The sequence below is a fragment of the Gymnodraco acuticeps genome, unplaced genomic scaffold, assembly GCF_902827175.1.
Source record: "Gymnodraco acuticeps unplaced genomic scaffold, fGymAcu1.1, whole genome shotgun sequence".
NCBI lineage: Eukaryota > Metazoa > Chordata > Actinopteri > Perciformes > Bathydraconidae > Gymnodraco > Gymnodraco acuticeps.
The window spans coordinates 104-26,067 of record NW_022991588.1 but is presented as its reverse complement, the minus strand read 5'-3'; the positions used below and the strand labels follow the sequence as shown (position 1 = coordinate 26,067).

At 44.9% G+C, this 25,964-nt stretch overlaps 1 protein-coding gene across 3 annotated transcripts in view; it reads left to right on the top strand.

Annotated features, from left to right (window-relative positions):
* The window catches only part of LOC117533856 (1-phosphatidylinositol 4,5-bisphosphate phosphodiesterase eta-1-like), a 57,671-nt gene extending 32,529 nt beyond the window's left edge, over positions 1 to 25,142 (top strand). For 2 of the 3 annotated variants that reach the window (XM_034197821.1, XM_034197823.1), the window contains 6 exons: positions 7,608 to 7,778; positions 8,348 to 8,441; positions 9,846 to 10,049; positions 11,288 to 11,408; positions 13,624 to 13,795; positions 24,876 to 25,142. In XM_034197821.1, the coding sequence (XP_034053712.1) occupies positions 7,608 to 7,778; positions 8,348 to 8,441; positions 9,846 to 10,049; positions 11,288 to 11,408; positions 13,624 to 13,795; positions 24,876 to 24,902 (789 nt within the window). In that variant the 3' untranslated portion in view covers positions 24,903 to 25,142. Of the gene's footprint in view, positions 1 to 7,607; positions 7,779 to 8,347; positions 8,442 to 9,845; positions 10,050 to 11,287; positions 11,409 to 13,623; positions 13,796 to 13,950; positions 13,970 to 24,875 lie in introns of those variants that run through there. The other variant, XM_034197822.1, reaches the window with a different exon arrangement.
* Positions 25,143 to 25,964: the final 822 nt, after the last annotated feature.

Here is a 25,964-nt window from a genome sequence, read left to right as displayed (position 1 = left end):
ATGCTGAGGGTCTAAACAGATCAAATACATATAGTCAACACCACCCCCCCAAAAATCCTCAAGCACACTGCAGTTCATTTGGATTTGGATTATTCTAAAACTGATCCTGTGTCAAAATCCCAACACTTTATTACTTCAAGCTTATATTGTGTCGATATGTATATGTACATTTGTAGGAGTGCAAGGGTTAGGCCCGAAAACTATAGGTTACTTACGTAACCCCAGTTCTCAGAGTAACATGAAGTGAGATGTCTCACTATGGGATGCGCCTCATCGCGGAGCAAACGGAAGCATCAATCTCATTACGCCAATCCTGATTGGCTGGTGATCTTGACGTCAGCGTCAGGGAATTCACCCCCTATAAGTAGCTTGCGCCACAACGCATGCGTCATTCAAAATAAGCACCTCTTCTCGCTTCACCATAGCAAGGAGGGCCGTCTGGTGAGACATCTCACTTCCTGTTACTCTGAGAACTGGGGTTACGTAAGTAACCTATAGTTCTCATTCATAACACTCCGTTCGATGTCTCACTATGGGAAATTGTAGCTCCCGTATTGTCAGACGAGCTTATCTCGAAAATCACCAAACCAACCAGAACTTAACAGGTAGAGCTCTGACTCAACCAGGTGCCCAGCACTGCTTGAGTCACACTGGGAGCAGAATGTCCAGCCTGTTAAGAGGCAGACAAAAGTGAGCGGCGAGGACCAGCTCGCCGCTACACCAATGTCTTGGATGGGAGACATCCTGGACAGAGCCCAGGATGCAGCCAGACCCTGAGTCGAAAGAGCTCGCGGACCCGAGGGTGCCTGCGAACTCTGACTTGTATGAGCCCCAAAGCAATTGCTTCCACAAACCAGTGGGAGAGCCGTTGCTTAGTAACAGGCTTGCCCTTATAAGGGTTAGCCCAGGACACAAGGGGTTGGTCATTATGACGAAGCACCCTTGATCTGTCCCTGTACGTGCGTAAAGCACGGGCTGGACACGGCAAATCCGGCCGCTGTTCCCCGGAGGAATACAGTGGCGGGGAGGATGCCTCAATGTCAAATGTGGTACCTGAACCAACCGCCTTAAGATAAAGGTAGGGTTGGGCTTCCACAACACTCTGTTTGCCCTGGGGCGAACTGAGTGCATGAAGACTGTACAGATAGCGCATGAGTGCCACTGGCTCGCTTGGCAGCTGCCAGGGTCAGCTTCATGTCACACTGTATTCAGATTGTACCACTCACGGGCCAGGCCCATAGAGCCAAGCGCTCTGGGTGTGGGTGAAAGATTGCCCCCCCCCGCTTGGGACAGTATGTCCCTGCGTAGTGGGAGCTGCCATGGCTGCCCGCACAGCAGCTGATATATCTCCGCTGGCCAGTACATAGCTGGCCAGTGCGGAGCTATCAGGATAAGTGTGTGGCGTTGCTCTCTCACTCTGGCCAGAGTTGGGGGTATCAGAGCCAGGGGTGGGAACGCGTACAGAAGGCCCGGGGGCCAATCGTGCGCGAGTGCATCCACGCCTAACGGTGCATTTAGATCGCGCATCGAAAAGAACAGCTGACACTGAGCGTTGTCTTTCGATGCGAACAGATCCACCGCGGCTCTGCCATAACGCACCCACAGCTGGCTCACAATCCTTGGATATAGAGTCCAGTCTGCATAAAGTGGTATACCTCTGGACAGTAGATCTGCCCCGAGGTTCATCACTCCCGGTACGTGCGTCGCTCTCAGAGAGAGGAGACTTCTACCGCTCCATAAGATCAGTTTGCGCGACAGTGTGTGTAACTGGAGAGAACGCAAACCCCCTTGGCGGGTTAATATACGATATTGTGGTCGTATTGTCTGTCCTCACGAGGACGTGATGTCCCCTGAGGAAAGGCAGAAAGCGTTTTAGGGTGAGAAACACCGCTAAAAGCTCCAGGTAATTTATGTGCGCCCGCTGGAGGTCTCTGCTCCAGAGACCCCTCACCGGGCGACCTTCATAAATACCTCCCCAACCTGTCAGACATGCGTCCGTGGTGACCACTTTCCGTGAAAGGACAGCACCCATAGGCACACCTCGTACTAGAAAAGTCGGGTGCAGCCAGTGGCGCAGTGCCATTACGCATTTCACAGTAACCATAACTCTCCGCGCGCCATGGCGCGGGGTTTAGTTTTAGGGCGGCCACCCAGCGCTGAAACTCCCTCATGTGTAAGCGTCCCAGTCGTACGACCAGGATGGCTGACGCCATGAGCCCCAGCAATCACAGGCATGATCTGAAGAGAACATGTTTGCACAGCTGGAAAAGAGCGAGACAAGCTCTGAAGCTTTCACTCTTTCCGCTGACAAGCGAGCTGAAAAGGGCACCGAGTTCAGGTGTAAACCCAGGAAGAGTATAGTCTGCGCGGGGCACAACATGCTCTTCTCTGTGTTTATTATGAAACCCAGGTTGAGCAGGTGCTTTACGAGGACATTTGTCTGCGTAACAGCCTCCTGCTCCGACTGTGCGAGAAGCAGCCAGTCGTCCAGGTAGGTCGCCAGGCGAATACCCTGTTGTCTTAACGGGGCTATCGCGGCTTCCGTACATCGTACAAACACCCTTGGACTGAGAGACAGACCGAAGGGGAGTACTCTGTATTCATAACAGATCCCCTGAAATGCGAATCTCAGATATTTCCTGTGTGGGTAATATACTGGGATGTACGCATCTTTCAGGTCGACTGATGTAAACCACACGTTCTTGTCGCACGAGCCGCAGCAGAGATGTGTGAGTGAGCATTCTGAACTTATATCTTTTAGATATTTGTTCAGAGCCCTCAAATCAAGTATTGGCCGAATTCCGTTCCCTCCCCGTTTGGGAACGAGGAAGTACTTGGAATAGAAGCCGCCCTGACTCTGCTCTGCGGGTACAATAGATATAGCCCTCTTTTCTAGGAGTGAGAGAATGTCTCTCTCCAGAATATGGGCTGACTCTCCTCGGGCCTGCGAATGCAGAATGCCCGAGAAGCGAGGGGGGGTGACGGTGACTTGGAGTCTGTAGCTCTGTGTAACTGTCTTGAGAAACCCAAGCAGATGTCGTGAGCATCTCCCACTGTATGCTCCTTAGAGCCAGCTGAGATGTCACGTCTCTTCCCCTCTGAGTCGCTATTTGTTGTGTTATGGGGCCCTCCAGTGTCTGAGCACTGTGGTGCCCCATTTCGACAATCCCCACCGACACAGCGCATGCGCGTGGCGGTGGTGCCCTTACGGTTCCAGCCGGCACTGCGCATGCGCGTGACGGTGGTGCCTTCACAACCCCAGCCGGCACTGCGCATGCATGTGACGGTGGTGCCTTTACAGCTCCAGTCGGCACTGCGCATGTGCGTGACGGTGGTGCCTTCACGACCCCAGCCGGCACTGCGCATGCGCGTGACGGTGGTGCCTTTACAGCTCCAGCCGGCACTGCGCATGTGCGTGACGGTGGTGCCTTCACGACCCCAGCCGGCACTGCGCATGCGCGTGACGGTGGTGCCTTTACAGGTCCAGCCGGCACTGCGCATGCACGTGACGGTGGTGCCTTTACAGGTCCAGCCGGCACTGCGCATGCGCGTGACGGTGGTGCCTTCACAGACCCGTCAATTGTCCGCCCTTTGAGAGAGGCCGTAGCTGCTCTCAGAAGGGGAACAGTTGACGGACTGTTTATTGTTTTTATTGTTTTTCTTTTCATTTTTTCGAGCTGCGCCCTTGGCTCGAAGCCTGGATGCGTCAGCGAAAATGTTTATGACAGAAAAATCAATAAGTGTGTGACATGTGTTTCTGCGGACTTGAGGATGGTGTTGAGGCATCTCTCGAGGCGGCGGGAACACATTTAGAGCTGGGGAACCGTAGACTTCCAGCTCTGTCACAGAGGGGAGAAGGAGGGGCTGTCACGCCGCTCGCTTCTTCTTCCTCGACTGCTGGCCGAAATTCTGGGTTGGCTGCGCCTGGGCTGCAGCCGGAACCGGAGATTTTCTAGGCCAGCTCGCCCTCGTCCCCTGCCTGGGCGGGGACGGACTCTGCGACCTCTGCGTTTTCGGTATTTTGAACCGAGCAGGGTTCGGAGCAGCTTGGACGAAGGGCTGCCGCTGCGAAGGCAGCGGCTGGGCCCTTCGAGGGAGGCAGAGGTGGAGGGCCTCGTCCTCCTTCTTTTTCGACTCGCATCTCCTCTGCATGGAGGCAACGATGGGCATGTCAAGCACATCCTCCTTTTCCCGGTCTGGGAGGTTGGTGAGGTTGAGCCATCTAGCTCTTTCCTGCACCACCATGATCCCCATTGTTTTGCCCGTGGCCTGGACGGCGCAGCGTTGGACACGGAGACAAATGTCTGTGACAAGGCCAACTCATCCAGAACGGCCGGTCCAGGATTACTCAACATATCCTCACAGAGCTCCGCTTGGTATGCGGTTAGCAGTGAGGAAACGTTCAGAGCCCTGGCGGACAATGCTGCGGCTCTGTAGGACCGTTCAGTCATGGTCGACTGGAAACGGTCCAGCTTCGCTGGCAGCGTGGGGTTCCTGCTTGGTGACGGGCCCATCCTCGGTAGGAGGTGGGCTGCCACCAGCAGTTCCATCGGCGGTATGCGGAGCAGGCCGAGCCTCTGCGGGCGAGACCATTGTGAGGTCTCGCCGGGAGCTCCCGCCTGTTGAGGCGTGGGGCTCCGTTCCCGCGTCTCTTGCCGCCACCGGGTCCCGGCCTGACACGGCGTGGGATCCCAGTTCCGCAGCTGCCGCTGTTAGTGAGCCCCAGACTGACACAGTGAGGGGCTCAGTCTCTGCGGCGGACGCCCCCGTGTCTTGATTGCCAAACGGCGAATCAGTGGACATGAGGGAGTCCTGTTCCAACAAGCTAGCTTGGTGTGCTAGCCGTCGGTGGAGGCTCTTTCGGGCAATGCCCGCACGAGCCGGGGTTGTCGATAGCCTCCTGGGCGTGTTCCAGCCTGAGGCAGGACGAGCAGACCTGGTGTGAGTCTGTGCCTGCTATCTTCAACCCGCAGCCGCATGACCGAGCCTCCGAGTCCCTGACTCCTCTGGTGTGAGGGGGAGAGGCGTCCATCTTGTTCGCCTCGTGGCGTGGAGAGGACCCGCTCGTAACAGGTACGTCGTTGAGAGAAAAAGTGTTACCAACCCGTCCTTAATCCGGAGAAAAAGGGACGATGTGGGTCCTTTGTTCTCAAAGAATATTGACTGGTATGTCAATATACTTCTAATCCTTTTCTCCTCCGTGAGAGAGAAAAAGAAAAGCGTCCTCGCTACCGTGGTGTCGGTAGTAAGGGGAAGCTAGCTAGCAACAGGTGCGTAGCTAGCTTGAGAAAAATCAAAACCTTACCTTACTTTCCGGGGAAAGAAACGGCGAGGTCGATTTTAATACTAACTGGCGTTAGTATTACCGTCTTCTTGCGAAGCAGAAGGAGTAGCCGCCGAGCGCCCGTCGACCGAAATGGTTATATTTGGGTTCAGTCTGTGGACCGTTAAGCTTGTCCGGCTACTATAGAGATGTGCTCTGAAGCGAGAAGAGGTGTTTGAATGACGCATGCGTCGTGGCGCAAGCTACTTATAGGGGGTGAATTCCCTGACGCTGACGTCAAGATCACCAGCCAATCAGGATTGGCGTAATGAGATTGATGCTTCTGTTTGCTCCGCGATGAGGCGCATCCCATAGTGAGACATCGAACGGAGTGTTATGAATGAGAACTACTGTTTGCTCTGTGTCCCCCTAACGGCTTGATTTATATATCATGAAAGATGAAAATATTTTAATAAAGATCCAAACTGGACTTGTTTTTCTAAATATTAGACAAAGGTTTTGTGTCGACTAAGAAATATATATTTTAAAACCAATAATAGAAGTTGCCTTGCAGTATTTATTTTAATAACATTGAATCAAACTATCCAAACTAAATTTCCCTCGAAAGCCTCTTCCCCATCACCTGGAATTTAAGAGTTAAGACAGTGGATTTCAACATGTTGTCATCCCTTCAAAGTGGACTAAACCTTAATTGTTCTCTATAAAGCAGCCACTCTTTGGGTTTAGATCATATAGGAAATGTTATTTATTAATGTCTTTCCATTTAAGAATTGGCAGATAACAGCGTTTACCTGTTATCAGTTTGGTTTCTGTCCAGACATTTCTGATGAAGTCTATCACAGTGATTTGTCCTGCTGGTTGTGTTAAGATTCTTTCTGTGATCGAGTCCCCGATGCACACAGCGAGCTCATTATGGGTGTGTGATGGAGGCATTAGCTGGTATTATTAGATTTGGTGTGTAGTCGATGGGCTCCCGTGAGATCAGGTAATGTGAGACGCTGGATACCATCGAACAGGCAGAGCGGGATGGCGGAAGAGAATGAGCAGCGAGCTGTGCTGCGTGTATCCTCAGGCTACATGTGATTTGGATTAGGAAAATAAAAATAAAAATCTTGATCGGTAATGTGTTTGTGCCATAAAGACTGGAACACTGCACTTGCCGATGTGAATTAGTGTTGATATCATTGTAAAAATGTAAATTAACAAGAGATGGAGAAAGAATAAACTGAGACAGCATGCAGCTGCACATGTGCATAGGAGTTACTCAGTAACCCTCACAGCTGACAGGTCTAGACACATTTTGTGCTTCAAATTATGTATTGGGAAGGCTGATACTTCCTTATCACTGACAGTCATTATTGGTCTTTGGCCATATATTATAACCTGATAATCAGAATAAATTGCCAGTACATTTCACTCACATCCACTCAATCTGACATTAAGCTTCATTTAAAAAATACTACTAATAACTAACTAATTTGTAGCAAATTACGCATCCATCTGGCCACCGCAGAGCAGCAACTCAATGTCTTCCACATTAAGCCAAAAATCTAAAATGATTTGTCCAACTCTCTTTTAGGTGTTTCAATCTCTTATATGAATTTATTATGTTTTGGTATTTTTACCATTCTCATGGACGTAATATCTCAGGACCCTTTAGAGAACTCAATACCTATGACACAGACGTCAACCTAGACTCAAGAATTAACTGGATCTCAAAGGTCAAGGTCAAAAAAAAGAAAAATCTTAAAGATGTCTAACAGGATCAAATAATTCACTGATGACATTTTAGAAAGACATGGATGTTAACTGTAACATGACTGGATGGCACATGCAATCATAGGGCAGTTAAGTTAGTTCTGTAATTGGACAACACTGCGGTATCCTGGGTCAGGAGCAATACACAGGACATGCAAACGCACAAATGTATGTTGTTTTGAGTTAGATTTTCGATGCCCCAGATAATTTTTTGAGATAAGATAAACCTTTTCTGAATTCAGGTGTCGAGAGCTGCAGCAGCAATAAGAGTGAAAGTATGGGATAGATAGAGTTCATACATGGATAATAAGAATAACAATATAAACATTGACAGGTTTTTAATATTCTCAAATATAGAAATGTGTAATAGCCACCCAAAACAAGTACAATTTGAGTTCTATTCTAAATAAACAAATTGCTCAACAAGCAATGTCAAAAGTTTCTGTTTGTTGTTTCTATTTAGAACTGTTAAAGTCACAAAGGTTTCTGGAGAGTTTTACTTACCATCTAAAAATAATAGCCTGAGAGGTGTCACCAATGACATGTCCCTTCCTCATCTCCACAGGAAGCAGACACTGACGATCAGCAGGGCACGCTGACCTATGAAGAGTTCTCTGTCTTCTACAAGATGATGTCTCTGCGACGGGACCTGTTCCTGCTGATGATGGCGTACAGTGACAGGAAGGATCACCTGACAACAGAGGAGCTAGCCAACTTACTGCGTAACGAGCAGAAGGTGAGAGGTCACTAAAATGCTCAGCCGGCGACATACATTTTTATTCGGAGGGGTCCAAATTACTTCCTCTCCAATCAGCTGTATCAATCTCATATCGAGCCACACAAAAGAGATTGATTCAGTTCCTGTTTTCCCTCCCTGAGTTTAACATTTAACGCCCTCGGTCTCAGCTGTCTGCCCAGAGGAATCCGCTTCACTGAGTCAATCTATCACGCTAAAATTGGTTTGTCTCACGAGAGCACTTTTTTTGTTCTTTACACTTTTTCCTGCTCTCTTTTTCCTCCAGTTATTTTCTTTGTGCTTCTGACTCACTCTTGTCTTTCCTACACTGAAATGGTGTCATTTTCATCATGCTGTATTTGACGCCTCGAGCCTGAGATACTCTGCATTTATACTGTTTTCAGATTGTGCTGCTGGTTTGACATGGATGGAAATGTATTTAACAGCAACATAAATGTGTTGTAAAGATGGGAACATATCTGAGTCTTACTTTACTCTGGAATTAAATCATTGTTATTAACTACATTTCAAGGTGTCTGAAAAATGTGTTTTATGTTTTTTCTCTACAGATGGCCAATGTGACTCCAGAGTATGTTGCAGAAATCATTGACAAGTTTGAGAGGTCTGATGAGAACAAACAAAGAGGCGTCATAGGGATTGAAGGTATTTTTCTCCAAATGTTTTACCCCCCATCTGTCACCATAGTTTTTTTTAAATGCAGATTTAACAGAAATTAGCATTTCTATCAACCCCCTTTTTAACTACTGTGACTTTCATCCCCAAAAAAATCCTGAATCCCTAGAAAGATCAATTCTGAAAAAGATAAAAGAAAGTTGTTCATCTCTAAGAGCTGTTTTAAGTAATACCACATGCAACTAAAGGGTGAGTTTATGAAGGAGGATTGAGCAGGGTGGCCTTTGTGAGAAATTGGGAAGTCAGAATGAGGGCGGTGGAAGAAAAAAATGACAGTGTGACAGACATGAGGGGAGGGAATATGGAGAGGAGATGAGAGGGGAGCAGCAAGGGTGAGACTAATCTTGTTGTTGGGGGCATGAAGGCTAACACTGTGTGTGTCTGACTGATCAGACCAATATGTCTGCAGGCCAGAAATGTGTTTTTTACTTGCATTGTGGACAGATGTGACAGTAATGTCTAAGCAGAGGAATTTTTACAGTGTGATGAGCTGTTACTTACAGTATTTGAACCATCATGGTGATAATATTGCGTGACCAGTCTGATCAATATCTTTCACATGGGCCTTTTTGCGTCACATTTTCAGTTTCCTCTTGGCAATGTGCTTTTCCACAGTCTTCTTCTTTTCGTTTTCTGCTCTCTGGCCTATTTTCTGATTTCCATGCTCTTGGTATTCTTGTCTCATTTTTATCCCTCCTCTCTGGATAAAAGGATGCTTTCTTTCTTCCCACTCCCCTCCACTCCGTACCACCTAAAACAAGTTGGCTGTTTGAAGAATATCTGCCATCGAGAGGTTCCAAACCTCACCACTCTGGTTCGAAACCAGTGTGCTGTGGTTACACTGTGCTTGTCTGTCATCCTTGGTATTTTCCCAGAGAGATCATCATGCAAATGAAGAGAGATATTGTAGGTGCCCCTGTTAGAAGCCGTTAGAAGGTGCATACATTGATCTGAGGGCTGGTAGTTTGAAATACAAAATATTTTGTGTTACGGTGTTCACTTTAATTTCAGGATATTGTATCTAAATGTAAATCTAATAACAGCACGACAAACAATGTTTTAAACACGTTGCTTCACCTCTGCATCTGCAAGGCAGAGTCCTCAGCAATTCTACTGGCTCTCTGTGTAATTCAACTTAAATGTATCATCTGTATGCTAACAAGGCTAAAAGATACAATTATTATGTTGACCAGTCTGTACTAAATTCTAACAGACAACAAACAGCACTGCCATAAACAGATGATGGTGAGTCTATGTAGTTCACTTGATTAAATGTCCAAAGCAATAAACCATGATTGAACTAAGCTAAATGCTTTAGAATCCCTGATGTGATTCCACATATATGTTTAACAATACATTTGTATTTTCCTTTAGGTTTTACAAGTTTCATGCGCAGTCCAACGTGTGACATTTTCAACCCTTTGCACCACGAGGTGAACCAAGACATGGACCAGCCTCTTTGTAACTATTTCATCGCCTCCTCTCATAACACATACCTGACTGGAGACCAGCTTCTCTCCCACTCCAAGACCGACATGTATGCCTGGGTGCTGCAGTCCGGCTGCCGCTGCGTAGAAGGTGAGCGAACATCTGCACGACAATATGGATGCCATGCGTGGCTAATCTGACTGCGCATAAGCCTTTCCACAGCAGACATGTTGACATGTTGCAGTGGGAAAAACACAGGTGCAAATAAAAACATTTAGCACGGCTGAATTCTATATAGTGGTATCTGTGATCGTGCATCACTGTCACACTGTCATGGCTTACTGGGACACTTAAATAGAGCAGAGCTATCATTGTTCAAGTTATTAGCTGCTTTTCCTGCTATACCCTGTCAAAATGTCTGCTGTGGAAAACTACATTTTTTATTTGACAAGCTGATTTATAACTAGGATTACACCCTATATAAAATGATACATTTCTGTTAAAAGTGGTATAACACCATCACTGTTAGGAATGTGTACTGCTTAGCAATTTGGGACACTTTATACTGTTTTTAAATTGAAACTTAACACCTATTTTACTGTATTAATGTTTGGTAATACAATTTGAAACCAGCTTAAAGTCGCAGTATCTCTGAAAAAAAACACAGAAGCACAATCTTGCACATGCTATTGCAGAGGTCACCAACTACATTTGTCCAAGGGCCAAAATTAATCCAAGAGACACTTTTGGGGGCCAGAGATTTTTATATATATTTATATATAAATCATAATAAATTATATATATATATATATTTATATATATATATTTGATTAATATGTTCACTTTATTGAAAAAATAATCTTTTTTTACAAGCCTGTATCCGGGTTAATAAAACTGAAAGCAGTCCTGATTGGCAGGGAAAGGAATCAACTTTTTATTAATACCGTGTCCTGATTGGTGGGAAACGGTTGCAGGATATAAGAAAATTGTTTGCCAGACACGCAAAAATGTCACTGTCAAAGAGCCTCAAGCGTAAAGTTGACGTGGAAAACCGCGGCCGCTGTTGCAAAAGAGTACAATCTGAGGCACAAAGCATGCAACTTTCTCACTTTATTTATTTATATTTTATTTGTTTACGCCACAGTATGTCTGGCGGGCCAGATGTGGCCTGCGCACTGCCAGTTGATGATCACTGTGCTATTGCTTGAACATGTCTTTGATTCACAGTGTTCGTTAGTAGAATATATAAAAGCTGAGAGATCAAGTACAAATCAAATTGACTGTCTTCTTTATATTCAAAGCTGAACAGAGAAAAGAGACAGAAAACGGAGACTATAACACACCACACTGTTTTATTCATGCATCATGTCTCCTGTTTTCCCCTGCAGTGGACTGTTGGGACGGACCTGATGGAGAGCCGATGGTCCAACACGGATACACTCTGACCTCCAAGATACCGTTCAAGTCTGTCATAGCGACCATCAATAAATATGCCTTCATTAATAACCAGTGAGTCAACAACACAGTGTGTGTGTGTGTGTGTGTTATAATGTTGTTTGTTTACTGCCGTTAACATGAACTATCTTCTCTTCCAGAGCATTGATCTAAGTATCGTCTAATTTATCTATCCTCAATTTATTTTGCTGCAGAGCATATTCTCTGCAAAATGCAATTGAAAAATCCAAATGTTATTTGCATAGGGAACCAGTGCAATGCTAAGTTCCCTATTAGTATACAAAAAGTTCACATCCCTGCACCACTCCATTGGCATGAATGGACAAGGACAATAATGGTACAATTTATGATATCCAGAAATACACTATTAGACACTACTGTGTGTGTTGGTGTGTGTTTGTGTAAATGTTTAATGGGAACCAGACACTTCCATTTTCCCATAGGTATTGTAAAGGGAGAAACTGTCTGAGAATGCCAAATCGAAATGCCATTTTACTGATTTCTCCTTCAGTTTACTCACTCATATAAATCTGCTGAAGCATCATTTCTGGTTGACATTCAGAAGAGCAAATAATGCTATTTTCTTCTGGACCAACGGCACAATACAGTATTTCTCTGACATGTATTATTGATTGTATGTTGTTTTGTTTTGTTTTAGTGTGTTGCTTTATGGTCCAGAGTGAGACATAATAACATCAGCTGGCTCATAAGAAAAGCTGACAAACTAAATTGTTTCTCATGAGACTAGTCTTAAACTAAAAATGTTCCTGTTATAAAATTATATATTTACTTTTGATTGAAGGTTTCCCCCAAAGGTTTACCAAAAAAATAGCAAAAATGTTCCAGCCATGTTTCAGAGAACACTGAGTTTCCTGGCTGCAATTAGCACCTATTACTGAACCATCTGCTCAGCAGTGTTTCCTCTCGCTCCCCGAGGAGCCACTGTTTCTCTCTGCTGGCTCCAACATTACCAAAACAAAGTGGTGTATGATGCAGCTTCTTGCTGCCACATTGGCTCGCTTAGGCATCTATTGCAGCTACTTATAAGTACATCACCTGTGTTATGTAACCATTTTTTTACTTCAAAAATTGTGGACTTGATTAGATTTATGTAAATAAACTAAAGTATAAAAATACATTTGGCATTAGCTTGTGGGAAGTTTGACCAAAAATAATTAAGGCTGTTTTTTTTGTATAATGTTATACAATATTACATTTTCTCATCATTCTCTGCATGATACACAATATGGTTGTTTACCCAAATGCTTTAAAAGCTTTAATTTCAATGCAATCAGTCACAGATCAATCAGTAATAGGAAGCAAAATAAAGACACCGTAACAACATTAAATTAAACAATTGTTAAATTAGGGTTCCCAAAAGAAAATATTAAAACTTGCTTATTAGGAAATACCTGTAAACTCTTAAGTAATAATCAATAGTAATCTGTAATAATAATTCTGACAGGCAGAACGTGTTAATAAATTAAATATGATGTGCCTCACATCTCGATCCCCACTCTGCTGGCTTTTACATTCAGCTGATGTTTTATCATCAGTGCCACCTGTTAATATGATTAATGGCTGCTGGCCTGTATTGAAATGGAGTGAGTCTCTGCTCAATAACACACACGCACGCACGCACGCACACACGCACGCACGCACCACACCACACACACACACACACACAACACACACACCCACACACACACACACACACACACACACGACACACACACACAACACACACACACACACACACACACACACACACACACACACACACACACACACACACACACACACACACACACACACAGCACACACACACATTCATCTGAGAGAAGCTCCTGGATGTCCGTCCCTCTGTTATCTCTTTGTGTCTCTGGCAGAGTACAGAGTACTTGTGTGTGTGTGTGTGTGTGTGTGTGTGTGCGCGTGCGTGTGTGTGTGTGTGTGTGTGTGTGATATGTGGATTGGAGGTGAGAGCAGGGCTGCGTTCCCTGAGGGAGAGCTGTCAGTCTGACAAAGCTGGCATTTGAGCTGCTCTGCCGTGTGGCCACAAGTCATGTCATCTTTTTAAAAACACACACGCATGTACTCACACACAAACACACACCAGACACACACTAGCACACAGATCATTAACCTGCTACCTCCTTTATTTTTCATGTTTACACTACGGCTGAATTTAAGACACATTTTTTTAAATGTTGACAGGTTTTAATTTAATTCATGGAAATCTGAATATGTATTTTGATAATTGTTTCAGGTACCCAGTAATTCTGTCCATAGAGAACCACTGTAGCATCCAGCAGCAGAAGAAGATTGCTCAGTACCTGCGAGAAATCTTTGGAGACAAACTGGACGTGAGAGATGCCCTGAGCAGGGACTCAAAAACATTACCCAGTCCTCAGAGCCTGCAGGGCAAGATCCTCATCAAAGTAAGAACTCATTTATGGATATTATGGGGGAGTGACAATTCATGTCTTCAAATGAATGAATAAGTAGCTAATTTGAAATATGCCCAGTCTGTCAACTGCACTTGCAAATTGAAACATCTTTATTGCATGGCTCAGTTTCCTTCCTTTTATTTCAGTGAAGAAAGCGGAGCACTCGTTATCCCTCCATATTTTACTTCATGTGCCTTGCTGCACTGACGATGAAAAGTGGAAGAGGCACTGCAGGACGGCTAATTATTGCCAATAAACAGATGAAGCGAAAGAAGAGGAGAAAGTGAGGTCAAATCTAGGTCATTGTATTACTCATAAAGGGAGAAGGAGGGAAGGACGAGATGCCGGCATATGATGATTGAGCGATTTATTGCATTTTATATTTTTGTCAATTCTGAAATGAACCACAATAAGTAGATAACTAAAGACTTATTCAAACAACATGAAACACACACTGCTACAGAAACAGTCCTTTATGTCTCAAATCCCTGCTAAGAAACTAAATCAAAAGTGAAACTTAAGAAAAAAAGGTGGTTCCTGTTATATTTCACACAGGCTCCGCCCTCTACTGGACTTTATGGGTACTACTCTCTATCATGCTGTGCGTGCTTTCACCTACTGAGTTTTACGTAAATGTAGCCGGCCAAATCGGGGCGAGCCTACCTGAATGCGCGCGCAGGCCCACAGTATATAAGGCGGCTACACCCACAGCCCATTATCCTTTTCTCTTCAGCGAGCTGACAACCGAAGAGTTTAAAAAAACGAAACGAAGATTAAGAAAATGGGACCTCACCGTTACAAGAAACTCGTCCATGCCCCAGCTCCCCTGGCTTGATTGCGGGCGCGGATCCACACCGGTTTCTGCTGTTGAATGTTTGGGGGCCGACCACGCCATGGAGGGTGGTGGACGTTCCCCGACCTGCAGTGCCTGTCGGGCGCTTCCACGGCTCCGACGACGCATCGCCTGGACCATTTCCGACAGCAAAAATATGCCGTTCCTGAGGACGAGCCAGAGGACCGAGGCATTGTGGAGGTGGTGGAGATGGACGAGGAGGACGGAGAGGTGCCTTTTGTCTTCGCACTCCCGACCAGCCGTGATGTTCCGCTTGTCGAGGAGGAAGAAGATGAGGAAGATTTTTCGCTGTCAGACGTTTCTGGCAGCGTGAGAGAGGGGCCACCACGCAGATCTGTTCGACAGGATTTTCCGCTGGTGATGGCCATGGCAGCGGAGCGTGCGGGCCTGGCGGTTCCTCCGCCGCTACCACCCAGACCGGTGAGCCGACTCCGTCAAGGGTTTTATGGCCCGGCCCAGCCGGTCCAGCCGACTTTGTCTCGCCCCGGCTGCCGGACGTATGGCAGTGTGGGGAGGCGACGTGGCGGCAACCTCTCAGAGCGAGAGCTGCGGTTGCCGGCATGACGGGGTTTGCTCAAGTTAGAGGGCCAACAGGACTCAGCGTGTCCCGGTGTGCCCCCCTTAGATGAGAGCCTGGCGGCCCATCTGCTTCCCCAGGCAGCTGGCTGGGCAGAGGGGAGAAGGCCCCTGCCCCCGCTGCCTCGTGATCGTGAGGCGCTGGAGTATCTAGATAAGATATTCCGCCTCGGGGGCTCAGATGGCCGCGGCGGCCAACAACCTGGGCGTGTGGGGGTTTCACTAATTTACCCCGCAACTCAGGAAACCTCTCCGCCCCCTCGCCTCAAAGGCGAATCCCCGCTGCGATTATACAGAACGCCTGGTGCCTATCGGACAGATTAATCATCTGCCGTGAATCGGCTGGTGGCGGCTGCAGCCTGGCCGTCCTCGGACTGCTCCCTAGCCCCCAACTTCCAGCCTCCAAAAAATTGTCGGTCTATGAGCAGTTGGTTCTCAAACTTTTTCTGTCAGGCCACCCCCTTTGGAGAAAAAAAAAGTCGGGCACCCCCACCACAAATAGTCCGGCTCAGTTGTGGCAGCAGAGATTTCCTTTTGGGGGTGTTGTGGCGGTAGCCTTGACGTTTCATAGAGGGTGCCTCAAACATTTAGGGTTCCCATTAATGTACCGGGCGCCTACAGTGGTAATGTTCTACCTGCAACACTTTTTCCCCAAGCAAATACCCACAATGGTCCCCCCGACAACTGTTACATGAAGGCTCGATAATCAGGCTCACAGCATATAGGTGTAACGCAGAGGGGTAAAGATGCTATTTTTATAGGTTGGTGGTGCATGGACCTCACATAGGGGGGTCCGGGGGCAAGCTCCCCCGGGAAGATTTATTTTTAAATATTGAAGTTAAAAGCATCAATCTGGTGCACTTTGAGAGCAACATGGAGAGATCTATGGATACCTCTCTCAACACCAGTGATTCCCGCAGAAATGAAAATATACTTTGGGGGAACGACTCGGGGCGGGGTGGTGGGGGGCGGGTAAATGTTGAGATTTTTTTTCTCAATTCCTGCATTCTAGTGAATTTTCATAGTAACACTGCACTTCAGACAACCTACAACTGGTGATGGTGTCTAGGTCTTTAAGTGTTAAACAGCTGAGAGCAGTCACTGCTGTTTTTTGTGGTCTTCTTTCACACACACATCTTACCAGGTGGGAGCCAACACACGGGCACCGACCAAGAGGGCGCCCCACGCCAACATACGTGGAGGTGCTGAGGAAGGATGTGGGGGGTGGAAAAGCTCCACAGAGCTGGCCGGGTGTATGGAGGACCGTGAGGATTGGCGAACCCGTTGGCAAACTCGTCTAAGGACGACCTAGTAGTAGTAGTCCTTGATTGGCTCAAGTTTCACACCCTTTAGGGGCGGGGCTAGTGATGTTGTCCCGGCGATGCTTAGGAGTTGATAAAGGAGATAATCCCACTGACGTCATCATTTGATTCCAAAAGTGGGTCTGGACTCGCGCCCCATAGAGGCTGTTTACCAGTATAATGGCTCCCCCCAAAGTATAATTTATGGGTGGCTCCCCCCAAAGTATAATTTATGGTTTTTTAAGTTTGTTTTACTCACTGAGCACTCATTGCCACCAATGCAAATGCAAATGGAGTGCTCACTGAGTAAAAAAACAAAAAACACACAAATTATACTTTGGGGGGAGCCATTATACTTTTGGGGGCCCCCCAAAGTATTAACATGCTGTGGGAATCACTGAACACCCATTTGAAACAGAACTGTAAACAGATTTACTTTTTCTTTATGGATATTTTACAAATCACCCTTTTAAACTTTATTCTTTTTTTACTGTCATATAGTATTTCATACCTGTTTTTCATTTATTCTCTTATTTTTGTATAACTATAATGATCCTATAAACGTGTGCCTCGGAAATAATTGTTTACATTAATGGTGACCAAAACGTTTGAGACCCACTGAGATAACACTGACAGAGTCCTTTAGCTCACTGAGTCTCTCAATCTGACAGGAGAGGACTCTCCTCCACTTTGTTGTTGAAAAAGCTCCTTATATTCGTTAGCGTAGCTCGCTAGCACCAGAAGCTAACAACAACGATCTCCAGTACCGGTGCGCTCTCTCTCGCTCGTGCACACAAAATGGCTCGTTTCACACACACACACACAGTCGAGCTTTAATGAAACACAGAGACCCAGACGTAATAGTACTGTACTGCATTATATTATTTTCGAATCAATAATTTTTCAAATTATGATTTTTTTTATAACCATTTTTCCTCCTGGTCTCTCGTGCCCCCCCTGGCATGCCTCTGCGCCCCCCACTTTGAGAACCACTGGTCTAGAGGCAAGAGCTTCGGAGCTAAGAGGTGGCGTCGCTTACGTCTCTCTTACGTCGAGGCGTGCAGGAAACTAAACTATGAGGGGCCGTGTAGGCCAAAATTCAAACTCACCTCACACACACACTACTGAAAACATCTGGCCTTGCACACACACTACTGAAATACTCTCACATTCACTACTGAACACCTCACACACACACTACTGAAAATTAAGCCTCACACACACACTATTGAAATCCTCTCACATTCACTACTGAACACCTCACACACACACTACTGAAAATAAGCCTCACACACACACTACTGAAAACATCTGGCCTTGCACACACACTACTGAAATCCTCTCACATTCACTACTGACACACCTCACACACACTACTGAAAACATCTGGCCTTGCACACACACTACTGAAATCCTCCTCACATTCACTACTGAACACCTCACACACACACTACTGAAAATTAAGCCTCACACACACACTACTGAAATCCTCTCACATTCACTACTGAACACCTCACACACACACTCCTGAAAAGCATTTTACTGAAAGGTTCTCAGTAGGGAATGTGCATGTGTTTCACCTATGTGTGTGTGAGGGGATTCTTGATGTAACGGAAGTCATTCTAATGTAACGGAAGTCATTATAATGTAACGGAAGTCATCTGCTCGTGGTCTCTTTGCTAGCCCCGTTAGCTTCATTAGCTCCAGGCTGCTACTCGGACGTGTTTTTTGTGTTGATGCCTGGTGGAGTATTCTTCATTGAAATATCGCACTTATCTTATGGCTCTGCGGTTCAAACAGACCGTCTATGAATGCAGTTTATTCGGTAAGTGAAATTCAAGCACTTTATTTCTTACTTGTCTTTTTATTCAGCTAACAAGCGAGACGAAGCTACATCTGTGCTAACGATGCTATCCGTAGCATACAAGTTAAAACATAATAGAGAAGTGTAAAACATTAAGAAGGATTATACTGTAAAACATAAGGCTTCTCGGTGAGGTTGGTAAAATAAGGTCATGCTTGTACATTAGTTAGTTTGCTAGTTAGGTAACTGCATTGTTATTGTTAATTTAAAATAGCTATGCTCGACGATACAGACAGCTAGCGTTACATTAGTGTTGAAGAGCAGAGTACTGTATGAGATTAACCCATAGATTAACCTCACTATAAGATCTGTGTATCTGAAAAATATGAATCTCACATTTCCAGTTGGTTCCAGAAATAACGTTAACGTAGATATTGCAATATGGTTTGTTGAGCTGGAGTTGATTGTTGAAGCTTACTGGTTAACGTTCATCATATTAAACGAACGAACCCAAACGTTGTTTTTATTAATATTATTACCAATAGGCTACTTACTTAGCATTTTATTATCATTACACTGGAGAAACCGATTTATTGTGGCAGCAGAACGTGAACATGTAACTTAATGCCTGCATTTGAGGACGAAAAATAGCTCAGTCAATGCTTTAGGGACAAGGAAATGATTTTTTAAATATTAGATATGACGTTATGTGTGCTTCTGTGACAATGAAGCTTATTCATTGCATTACATTTGTTTGAAGATGTTTGTCTTTTAACCCTTACGTGTGTGTTACAAAATGAATGTGAATATGGCATAGTACAAATATTTAAATTGACTGTCTCATGAAAAAACGATTCTAAAATAAAAGGACCCCAAAGTGAGTCAACAAACTTTCAATAATAATCTAGGTATTGAGTTTTGGGATGTTACTTGCATACAAATCTATAAATGCCTTAAGGTTTCTAAAACATACATATGTGGGTAAATTCAACAGTGGACCCAGCAAAGATTCACATTGTTGCATGATTTGTTATTGGATTTGTTACTTAATTTTAATAAATTCAAGTCAAGCTAGTTACATGTGATGGTAGCTATATGCTCTTACCTGTGTGCCTCCTCCGCAACCAGACTGTATTCAAACTCTTAAGTACCAGTTCTATCTACTTTAAACAATTAAAAAGACAAAATCAACTACATTTATTGATATACCAATCTTTATTTTGGGGCCTCTTCTTCTTCTTTAAATTAAACTTTCAGACATGAGATATTGAAATACAGTAATAGTTTTGGTCTATTTAAAAAAGAATGAGCCATTCCTTACAGTTAACTTCATATTCTTATTGTCTAAAGCATTTATGACACACATTTCCCCCTCATATTCACAGTGTGGATCAATTGAGACAGCGTGCAGAGACTTTGAGAGAAACCTCAGCATGACGGATGTCCTGTCTGTGGGTTTGGCTGGAGAGGACTGAGGTGGAGAGGTCTTTCTCTGGGAGGAGGCCCAGGCCTGATGAAGAAACCCCCTAACTGCATCTGTGAGCACATACTGGGCTTCAGCTGTCACAAACAAATGATGGTCCTGTTTGACTTTGTGTTCACAATAAAAGTGTAGTTTCTTAGTGAATGTCCTGTATTGGTCTTTAATCTGAAATCAGCTTTTCATTTTCTTCTTGCCCCTCTGAGAAAACGGTGAGGCAGTTGTGTCCTTCAGGTATGGTCCTTTCCTAACAGAAATGACAAGAACATATGATATTATTGCAGAGCAAGTGTGTTATTTATGAAAGGTTTGTTTATTTAGCGGCTGTAGAAATAATGTATTTTTTTTAATTTTAATGTGTTTTTTTAATTCATCACTTTGTACTACAAAGATAATCAGATTATGAATGAAACAGTCTGCAGTTAATCAACATTAACATATCTTATTAAAATAATATTCAACTGCTCGGTTGTCTCACTGCAAGAACCACTTTTACCACGTCTTTTACAGACAATATGTAGAGACAAATGGTAGCAATTCTCCACAATGTAAAATAATAATTGCCTTAAATACATTGAAATGTGAAAGCTGATTATAGTTGTTACTTTATCTATTTAACCAGAACGTTTCTTCGATTCTTTGTACAGTATGAAAGGAGTCTTTGTACCTTTGAGTCCATGCTGAAGTTCACTGATGTTAGGAATAGGTCTGTCTCTCGTGGTCAGCATCCTCTGGTCTGTCTGCATCACCTGGAAACTTTAAACAAACAGATGTATATGTAAAGTAACAATGTGTTGGTCACAGACTTGTTTTACATGCAAATGTCATGTGATCATCTTTTTGTTATCCTTAAAAAAAAGTGCTGGATATCAAAGCCCACACACACGTAAGGGTAAAAGACAAACATCTTCAACAAATGTAATGGCAATGAATAAGCTTCATTGTCACAGAAGCACACATAACGTCATATCTAATATTTAAACAAATCATTTCCTTGTCCCTAAAGCATTGACTGAGCTATTTTTCGTCCTCAAATGCAGGCATTAAGTTACATGTTCACGTTCTGCTGCCACAATAAATCGGTTTCTCCAGTGTAATGATGAAAAAATGCTAAGTAAGTATTGGTATAATATTAATAAAAACAACAACGTTGGGTTCGTTCGTTTAATATGATGAACGTTAACCAGTAAGCTTCAACAATCAACTCCAGCTCAACAAACCATATTGCCAATATCTACGTCAACGTTATTTCTGGAACCAACTGGAAATGTGAGATTCATATTTTTCAGATACACAGATCTTATAGTGAGGTTAATCTCATACTCTGCTCTTCAACACTAATGTGACGCTAGCTGTCGCATCGTCGAGTCATAGCTATTTTAAATTAACAATAACAATGCATACAGTTAACTAACTAGCAAACTAACTAATGTACAAGCATGACCTTATTTTACCAACCTCACCGAGAAGCCTTATGTTTTACAGTATAATCCTTCTTAATGTTTTACACTTCTCCATTATGTTTTAACTTGTATTCTACGGATAGCATCGTTAGCACAGATGTAGCTTCGTCTCGCTTGTTAGCTGAATAAAAAGACAAGTAAGAAATAAAAGTGCTTGAATTTCCACTTACCGAATAAACTGCATTCATAGACGTCTGTTTGAACCGCAGAGCCATAGAGAAGTGCGATATTTCAATGAAGAATACTCCACCAGGCATCAACACAACAAACACGTCCGAGTAGCAGCCTGGAGCTAATGAAGCTAACGGGGGCTAGCAAAGAGACCACCAGCAGATGACTTCCGTTACATTAGAATGACTTCCGTTACATTAGAATGACTTCCGTTACATCAAGAATCCCCTCACACCACATAGGTGAAACACATGCACATTCCCTACTGAGAACCTTTCAGTAAAATGTTTTTCAGTAGTGTGTGTGTGAGGTTAATTTTCAGTAGTGTGTGTGCGAGGTGTTCAGTAATGAATGTGAGAGGATTTCAATAGTGTGTGTATGACGTTAATTTTCAGTAGCGTGTGTGTGAGTTGTTCAGTAGTGAATGTGAGAGTATTTCAGTAGTATGTGTGCAAGGCCAGATGTTTTCATAGTGTGTGTGTGAGGATTTCAGTAGTATGTGTGCAAGGCCAGATGTTTTCAGTAGTGTGTTGTGAGGTGTTCAGTAGTGAATGTGAGAGGATTTCAGTAGTGTGTGTGGCAAGGCCAGATGTTTTCAGTAGTGTGTGTGTGAGGTGTTCAGTAGTGAATGTGAGAGTATTTCAGTAGTGTGTGCAAGGCCAGATGTTTTCAGTAGTGTGTGTGAGGTGTTCAGTAGTGAATGTGAGAGTATTTCAGTAGTGTGTGTGCAAGGCCAGATGTTTTCAGTAGTGTGTGTGCGAGGGGAGTTTGAATTTTGGCCTACACGGCCCTTCATACTAAACCCTCCTCCCCTGAACATGGGTCGACTGTCATGCCTGCCTACAAGCAGAGTGCTTATAAACACACTTTATAAACTCAGGCAACACTAACCAGGCTTCGTGTGATTCTGTTTATTTGTACCTTACTTTGACCATCCGTTCATTGTTATTGATCATTGTGGAGAGAGGCAGACGTTTTGTTTTGTATTATAGCAGCTATCGGATGGAATCAATACATGGGCTGCACAGGTTGTCGTGTCCGACTATCACAAGTAGAATCATAATAAAAATACGCCGGTAATACACCCTTCTTCGATAAAGTCACGCTCGCATTGCAGATGAGACAGATGGACTTTGAATTGGAATAGATACAAAAATAATGATCCTCCCACTTGGAGTGAAAATTATATATTTTGGGCTTTTTTGCTTCTGCCATAATTGCGGTCTTGTGTGTGTGTGGACTGTCACTCCTGTTGACCATCCATGCTGTTGACACGGACAACGTCAGCGAACTAGTGCACTGCTCACCAGCCACGCCCGGACACATGGGGTGAGGCCGGCCAATCACAAAGCTTTGATGCGTTCAAGTGCATTATTCTGGCACGGGAACATTATGTTACAGGACATTAACGATAAAACAGAATATTGTTGTTCTATTTTTAGACACATCTCGCGATCGACTGGGAATCTCCCCGCGACCCTTCTTTTTAACTAGTTGCTGCTCTTGTTCTGACATCTATTGCTTGCGCTGAACACTCACAACACATGTCACTCCCACGTGGCCGAGTGGGCTTTTATGGAGGGGCGAAAGCGCACCCAGCAAAAATAATCGTATTTTGTCAATTATGCTGTTTTCCTAATCGTCGCAAACCATAATCGTAATCGCGATTAAAATACGATTAATTGCACAGCCCTACCAAACAGCGTCAATTCAGACTGACACACATTCACTTAGGCTAAGGGGAACTGGGGATATGTATCAGCTGCTTGTGTGAGTCGGACAGTGAATACTTTAGCGGCCGCAGCATTGTGAGCTAACCGGGAGCTAACGGAGGAGAATAAACTCTCGTGGAAGAGCAGCCAACACTGCAGCGGTCGGTAATGTTGCAGAAACACATTAATAAACAATGAACCACACGGCACTCTGGAGAAAAGCATAAGGTTGGAGAAGTCGTTATTCAATTTATTCTGGCTTCGTGTGATTAAAAGCAACACGATCATCGACCGACGCAGTTCCCCGTTGTTGTTGTTGTTGTTGTTGTTGTTGTGAGCGCCGTAATGCCGTTGGGGAGCAAATCAGCGATGTAAACGATGACGTCATGATGCAGCAGCGTGGCAGCACCAGTCGGGTGCTGGGCGGTGTGAACAGAGCGGAGCAGAAAAGGGAAACCGGAGCTGAACCAGAAAAGCTCCCGCTCGGAGCTAGAAAGGGAAAAGCGCTGGTGTGAAAGCCGCAAGAGAGAAGGAGAGACAGACGCAGGGCTGTGGCTCCCATAGCTCCTGTCTCCTCTCTTGATCAATCGTCCAGCCAGAGGCAGGGGCGGACTGGGACTAAAATTCAGCCCTGGAAACTGACCCAGTCCGGCCACATGAAATATCAAATGTTAGAAATTCGCTGTTTATTATTTAAAGTTTTACGTCCGATTCGCTCCTTTTTTCCTCTCTGTACACAGCTCCAGTTTGGCATTGGCCTGTCATCAGATTTCATTTTTAGTTGCTGCTGTAGCAGAAGTTTAGTACAATTATTTTTTGATGAAATTCTCCACCCTCCATAATTGCAATTGCTTCAGTTGCTTACTACTTTTTAAGGGTGGTGATGACAGTTACAGTACGAACTGAAGTTGATGCGATTTGATTGGATTGTGAGGCATGAGTGAGCCTCATCTGATTGGTCAATCCCTCAATTTTTTTTCAACAAGGGAAGCCAATTTTGGCTAGCCTCCTCTCGCAACAGAGAGTGCAATACTGTTTCATCATAACATCTAGAGGGACTCAATGAGAATGGGGGAGAGATGGGCCGGCAGAATAATTACCGAAACTAAACAAAGTGTTTTTATTTATTTATTAAAATTATAACTACAATCCAAAAAACAGGGGAAGCCTGGCTTCCCTTGGCCTCCAGGAGAAAACGCCACTGAGTTCAAGGGATAATTCTCACCCACCTCTTGCTCTTGCTCTGCACTTGTATGTGCCAGTTGAGATGGTTCTTCCACCAGCTCAACTCTCTGTCCCTCATCATGAACGCAGGAGGCTGGCTGTATATCTGAACTCGCGCCCTCATCATTCTCTTCATCATCTTGCACTTGTTCTAAGCTGCTGATGATAGTGCTTGTAGCAGCGCTGCTGCCAAAAAGGTCTGTCAATTTGCGACATTGATATGCTTCACCTGCGAGTGACTTCACCTTTTTCTCTCTTGCCTTCTCGGCCCCACCTTTTTCTTTTTGTTTTCTTTGATTTGTATCCATGTTTTTTCATTCTCCCTGTCTGCCGCGCGCGTCTAATCCCTTCGCTTCGTGTGGCCGGTCTTTTTTCTTCTTCGTGTGTGATTATTTGACAGATAAGAACCACACAACTGCATTAGCGCCCTCTGTCGGCCGTCAGTGCAATTTAAATGATGACGTTAAACTATTTTTTTTTTTTAAAGGGCCGGCCGGCCGTCAACGGACCTTGACGGCCGGCCGTTCTGTGGTTCTCCAGATTCTACAGATGGCCAGTCCGCCCCTGGCCAGAGGGCTCCACGAAGCCAAGCTGGGCGATCCCGGAGAAATCCTGCCCCGAACCCGCGTCAGCAGAGGACTGCGGGTTGGGGTGCGCCGCCCGCTCGGAGTTGACGGGCAGCGGGACGCGAGGATGAATCCTGACTCCAATATTTATGATCCACTGTGTGCATAAATAAAAATGATTGCAATTATTCCGTTGTGAGAGTCATTCCTTTCCACAATCCCACACTTCATGGTAATGCCTGTACAGATTCCCCCTTCGCCACCCCAGTTGTGATTCCAGTACAGGAAGCAACCAGCGGGTGCGCGCATGTGATAAACCGCAGGAAGCATCAGAATGCTATGCGGGTACAAGGGCATTATGGGCGGCGTGAGGTTGTTAGAAAGCACATCACGCCGAGTGTAAAAACTCCGGTTAATGCTTTTTTTCTCATTGAGAGAAAACAACATTACGGCGGAGCGTGCGCTCTCGCGAGAGCGGGCTGTGGGGCGTTCAGGGACCTCAGTGGAAAATCGGCCATTTTTTTCTCTGGGTGAAAAATGCATTATTGAAAAACGGCCCTTTCTGTGTCAGCCCCCCATGGGTCAAACTTCCTTTTATGGAGGGTTTGACAGCGGAGTGGGCCACCAGGGAGTATCACAGCTTTATAGCTACAGCTCCACAGCTGATGGCACATTCCCTAACACAATGTTATGGGGAATGGAAAAACAGTTGTGTGTTAACAGAGTGGATGGACAGGACACTGAGGCTGGGTTATTCACTCCAGTTCCACAGCATCCCTCCTCCATTCAGAGGCATAAGAGAGGCAAATCTGTCATCCCAGGAGGAGATAGGTTTCCTCTCAGCAGAGGTTCAGGCCCTGGTGCAGAAACAGGCGGTGTCTGTGGTGCACCCTCAAGACAGAGAGAAGGGGCATTATTCCCTGTATTTTCTGGTTCCCAAGAAAACAGGAGAATTCAGGCCCATTTTGGATCTTCGAGGCCTGAACCGGCACATTACATGCAGAAAATTC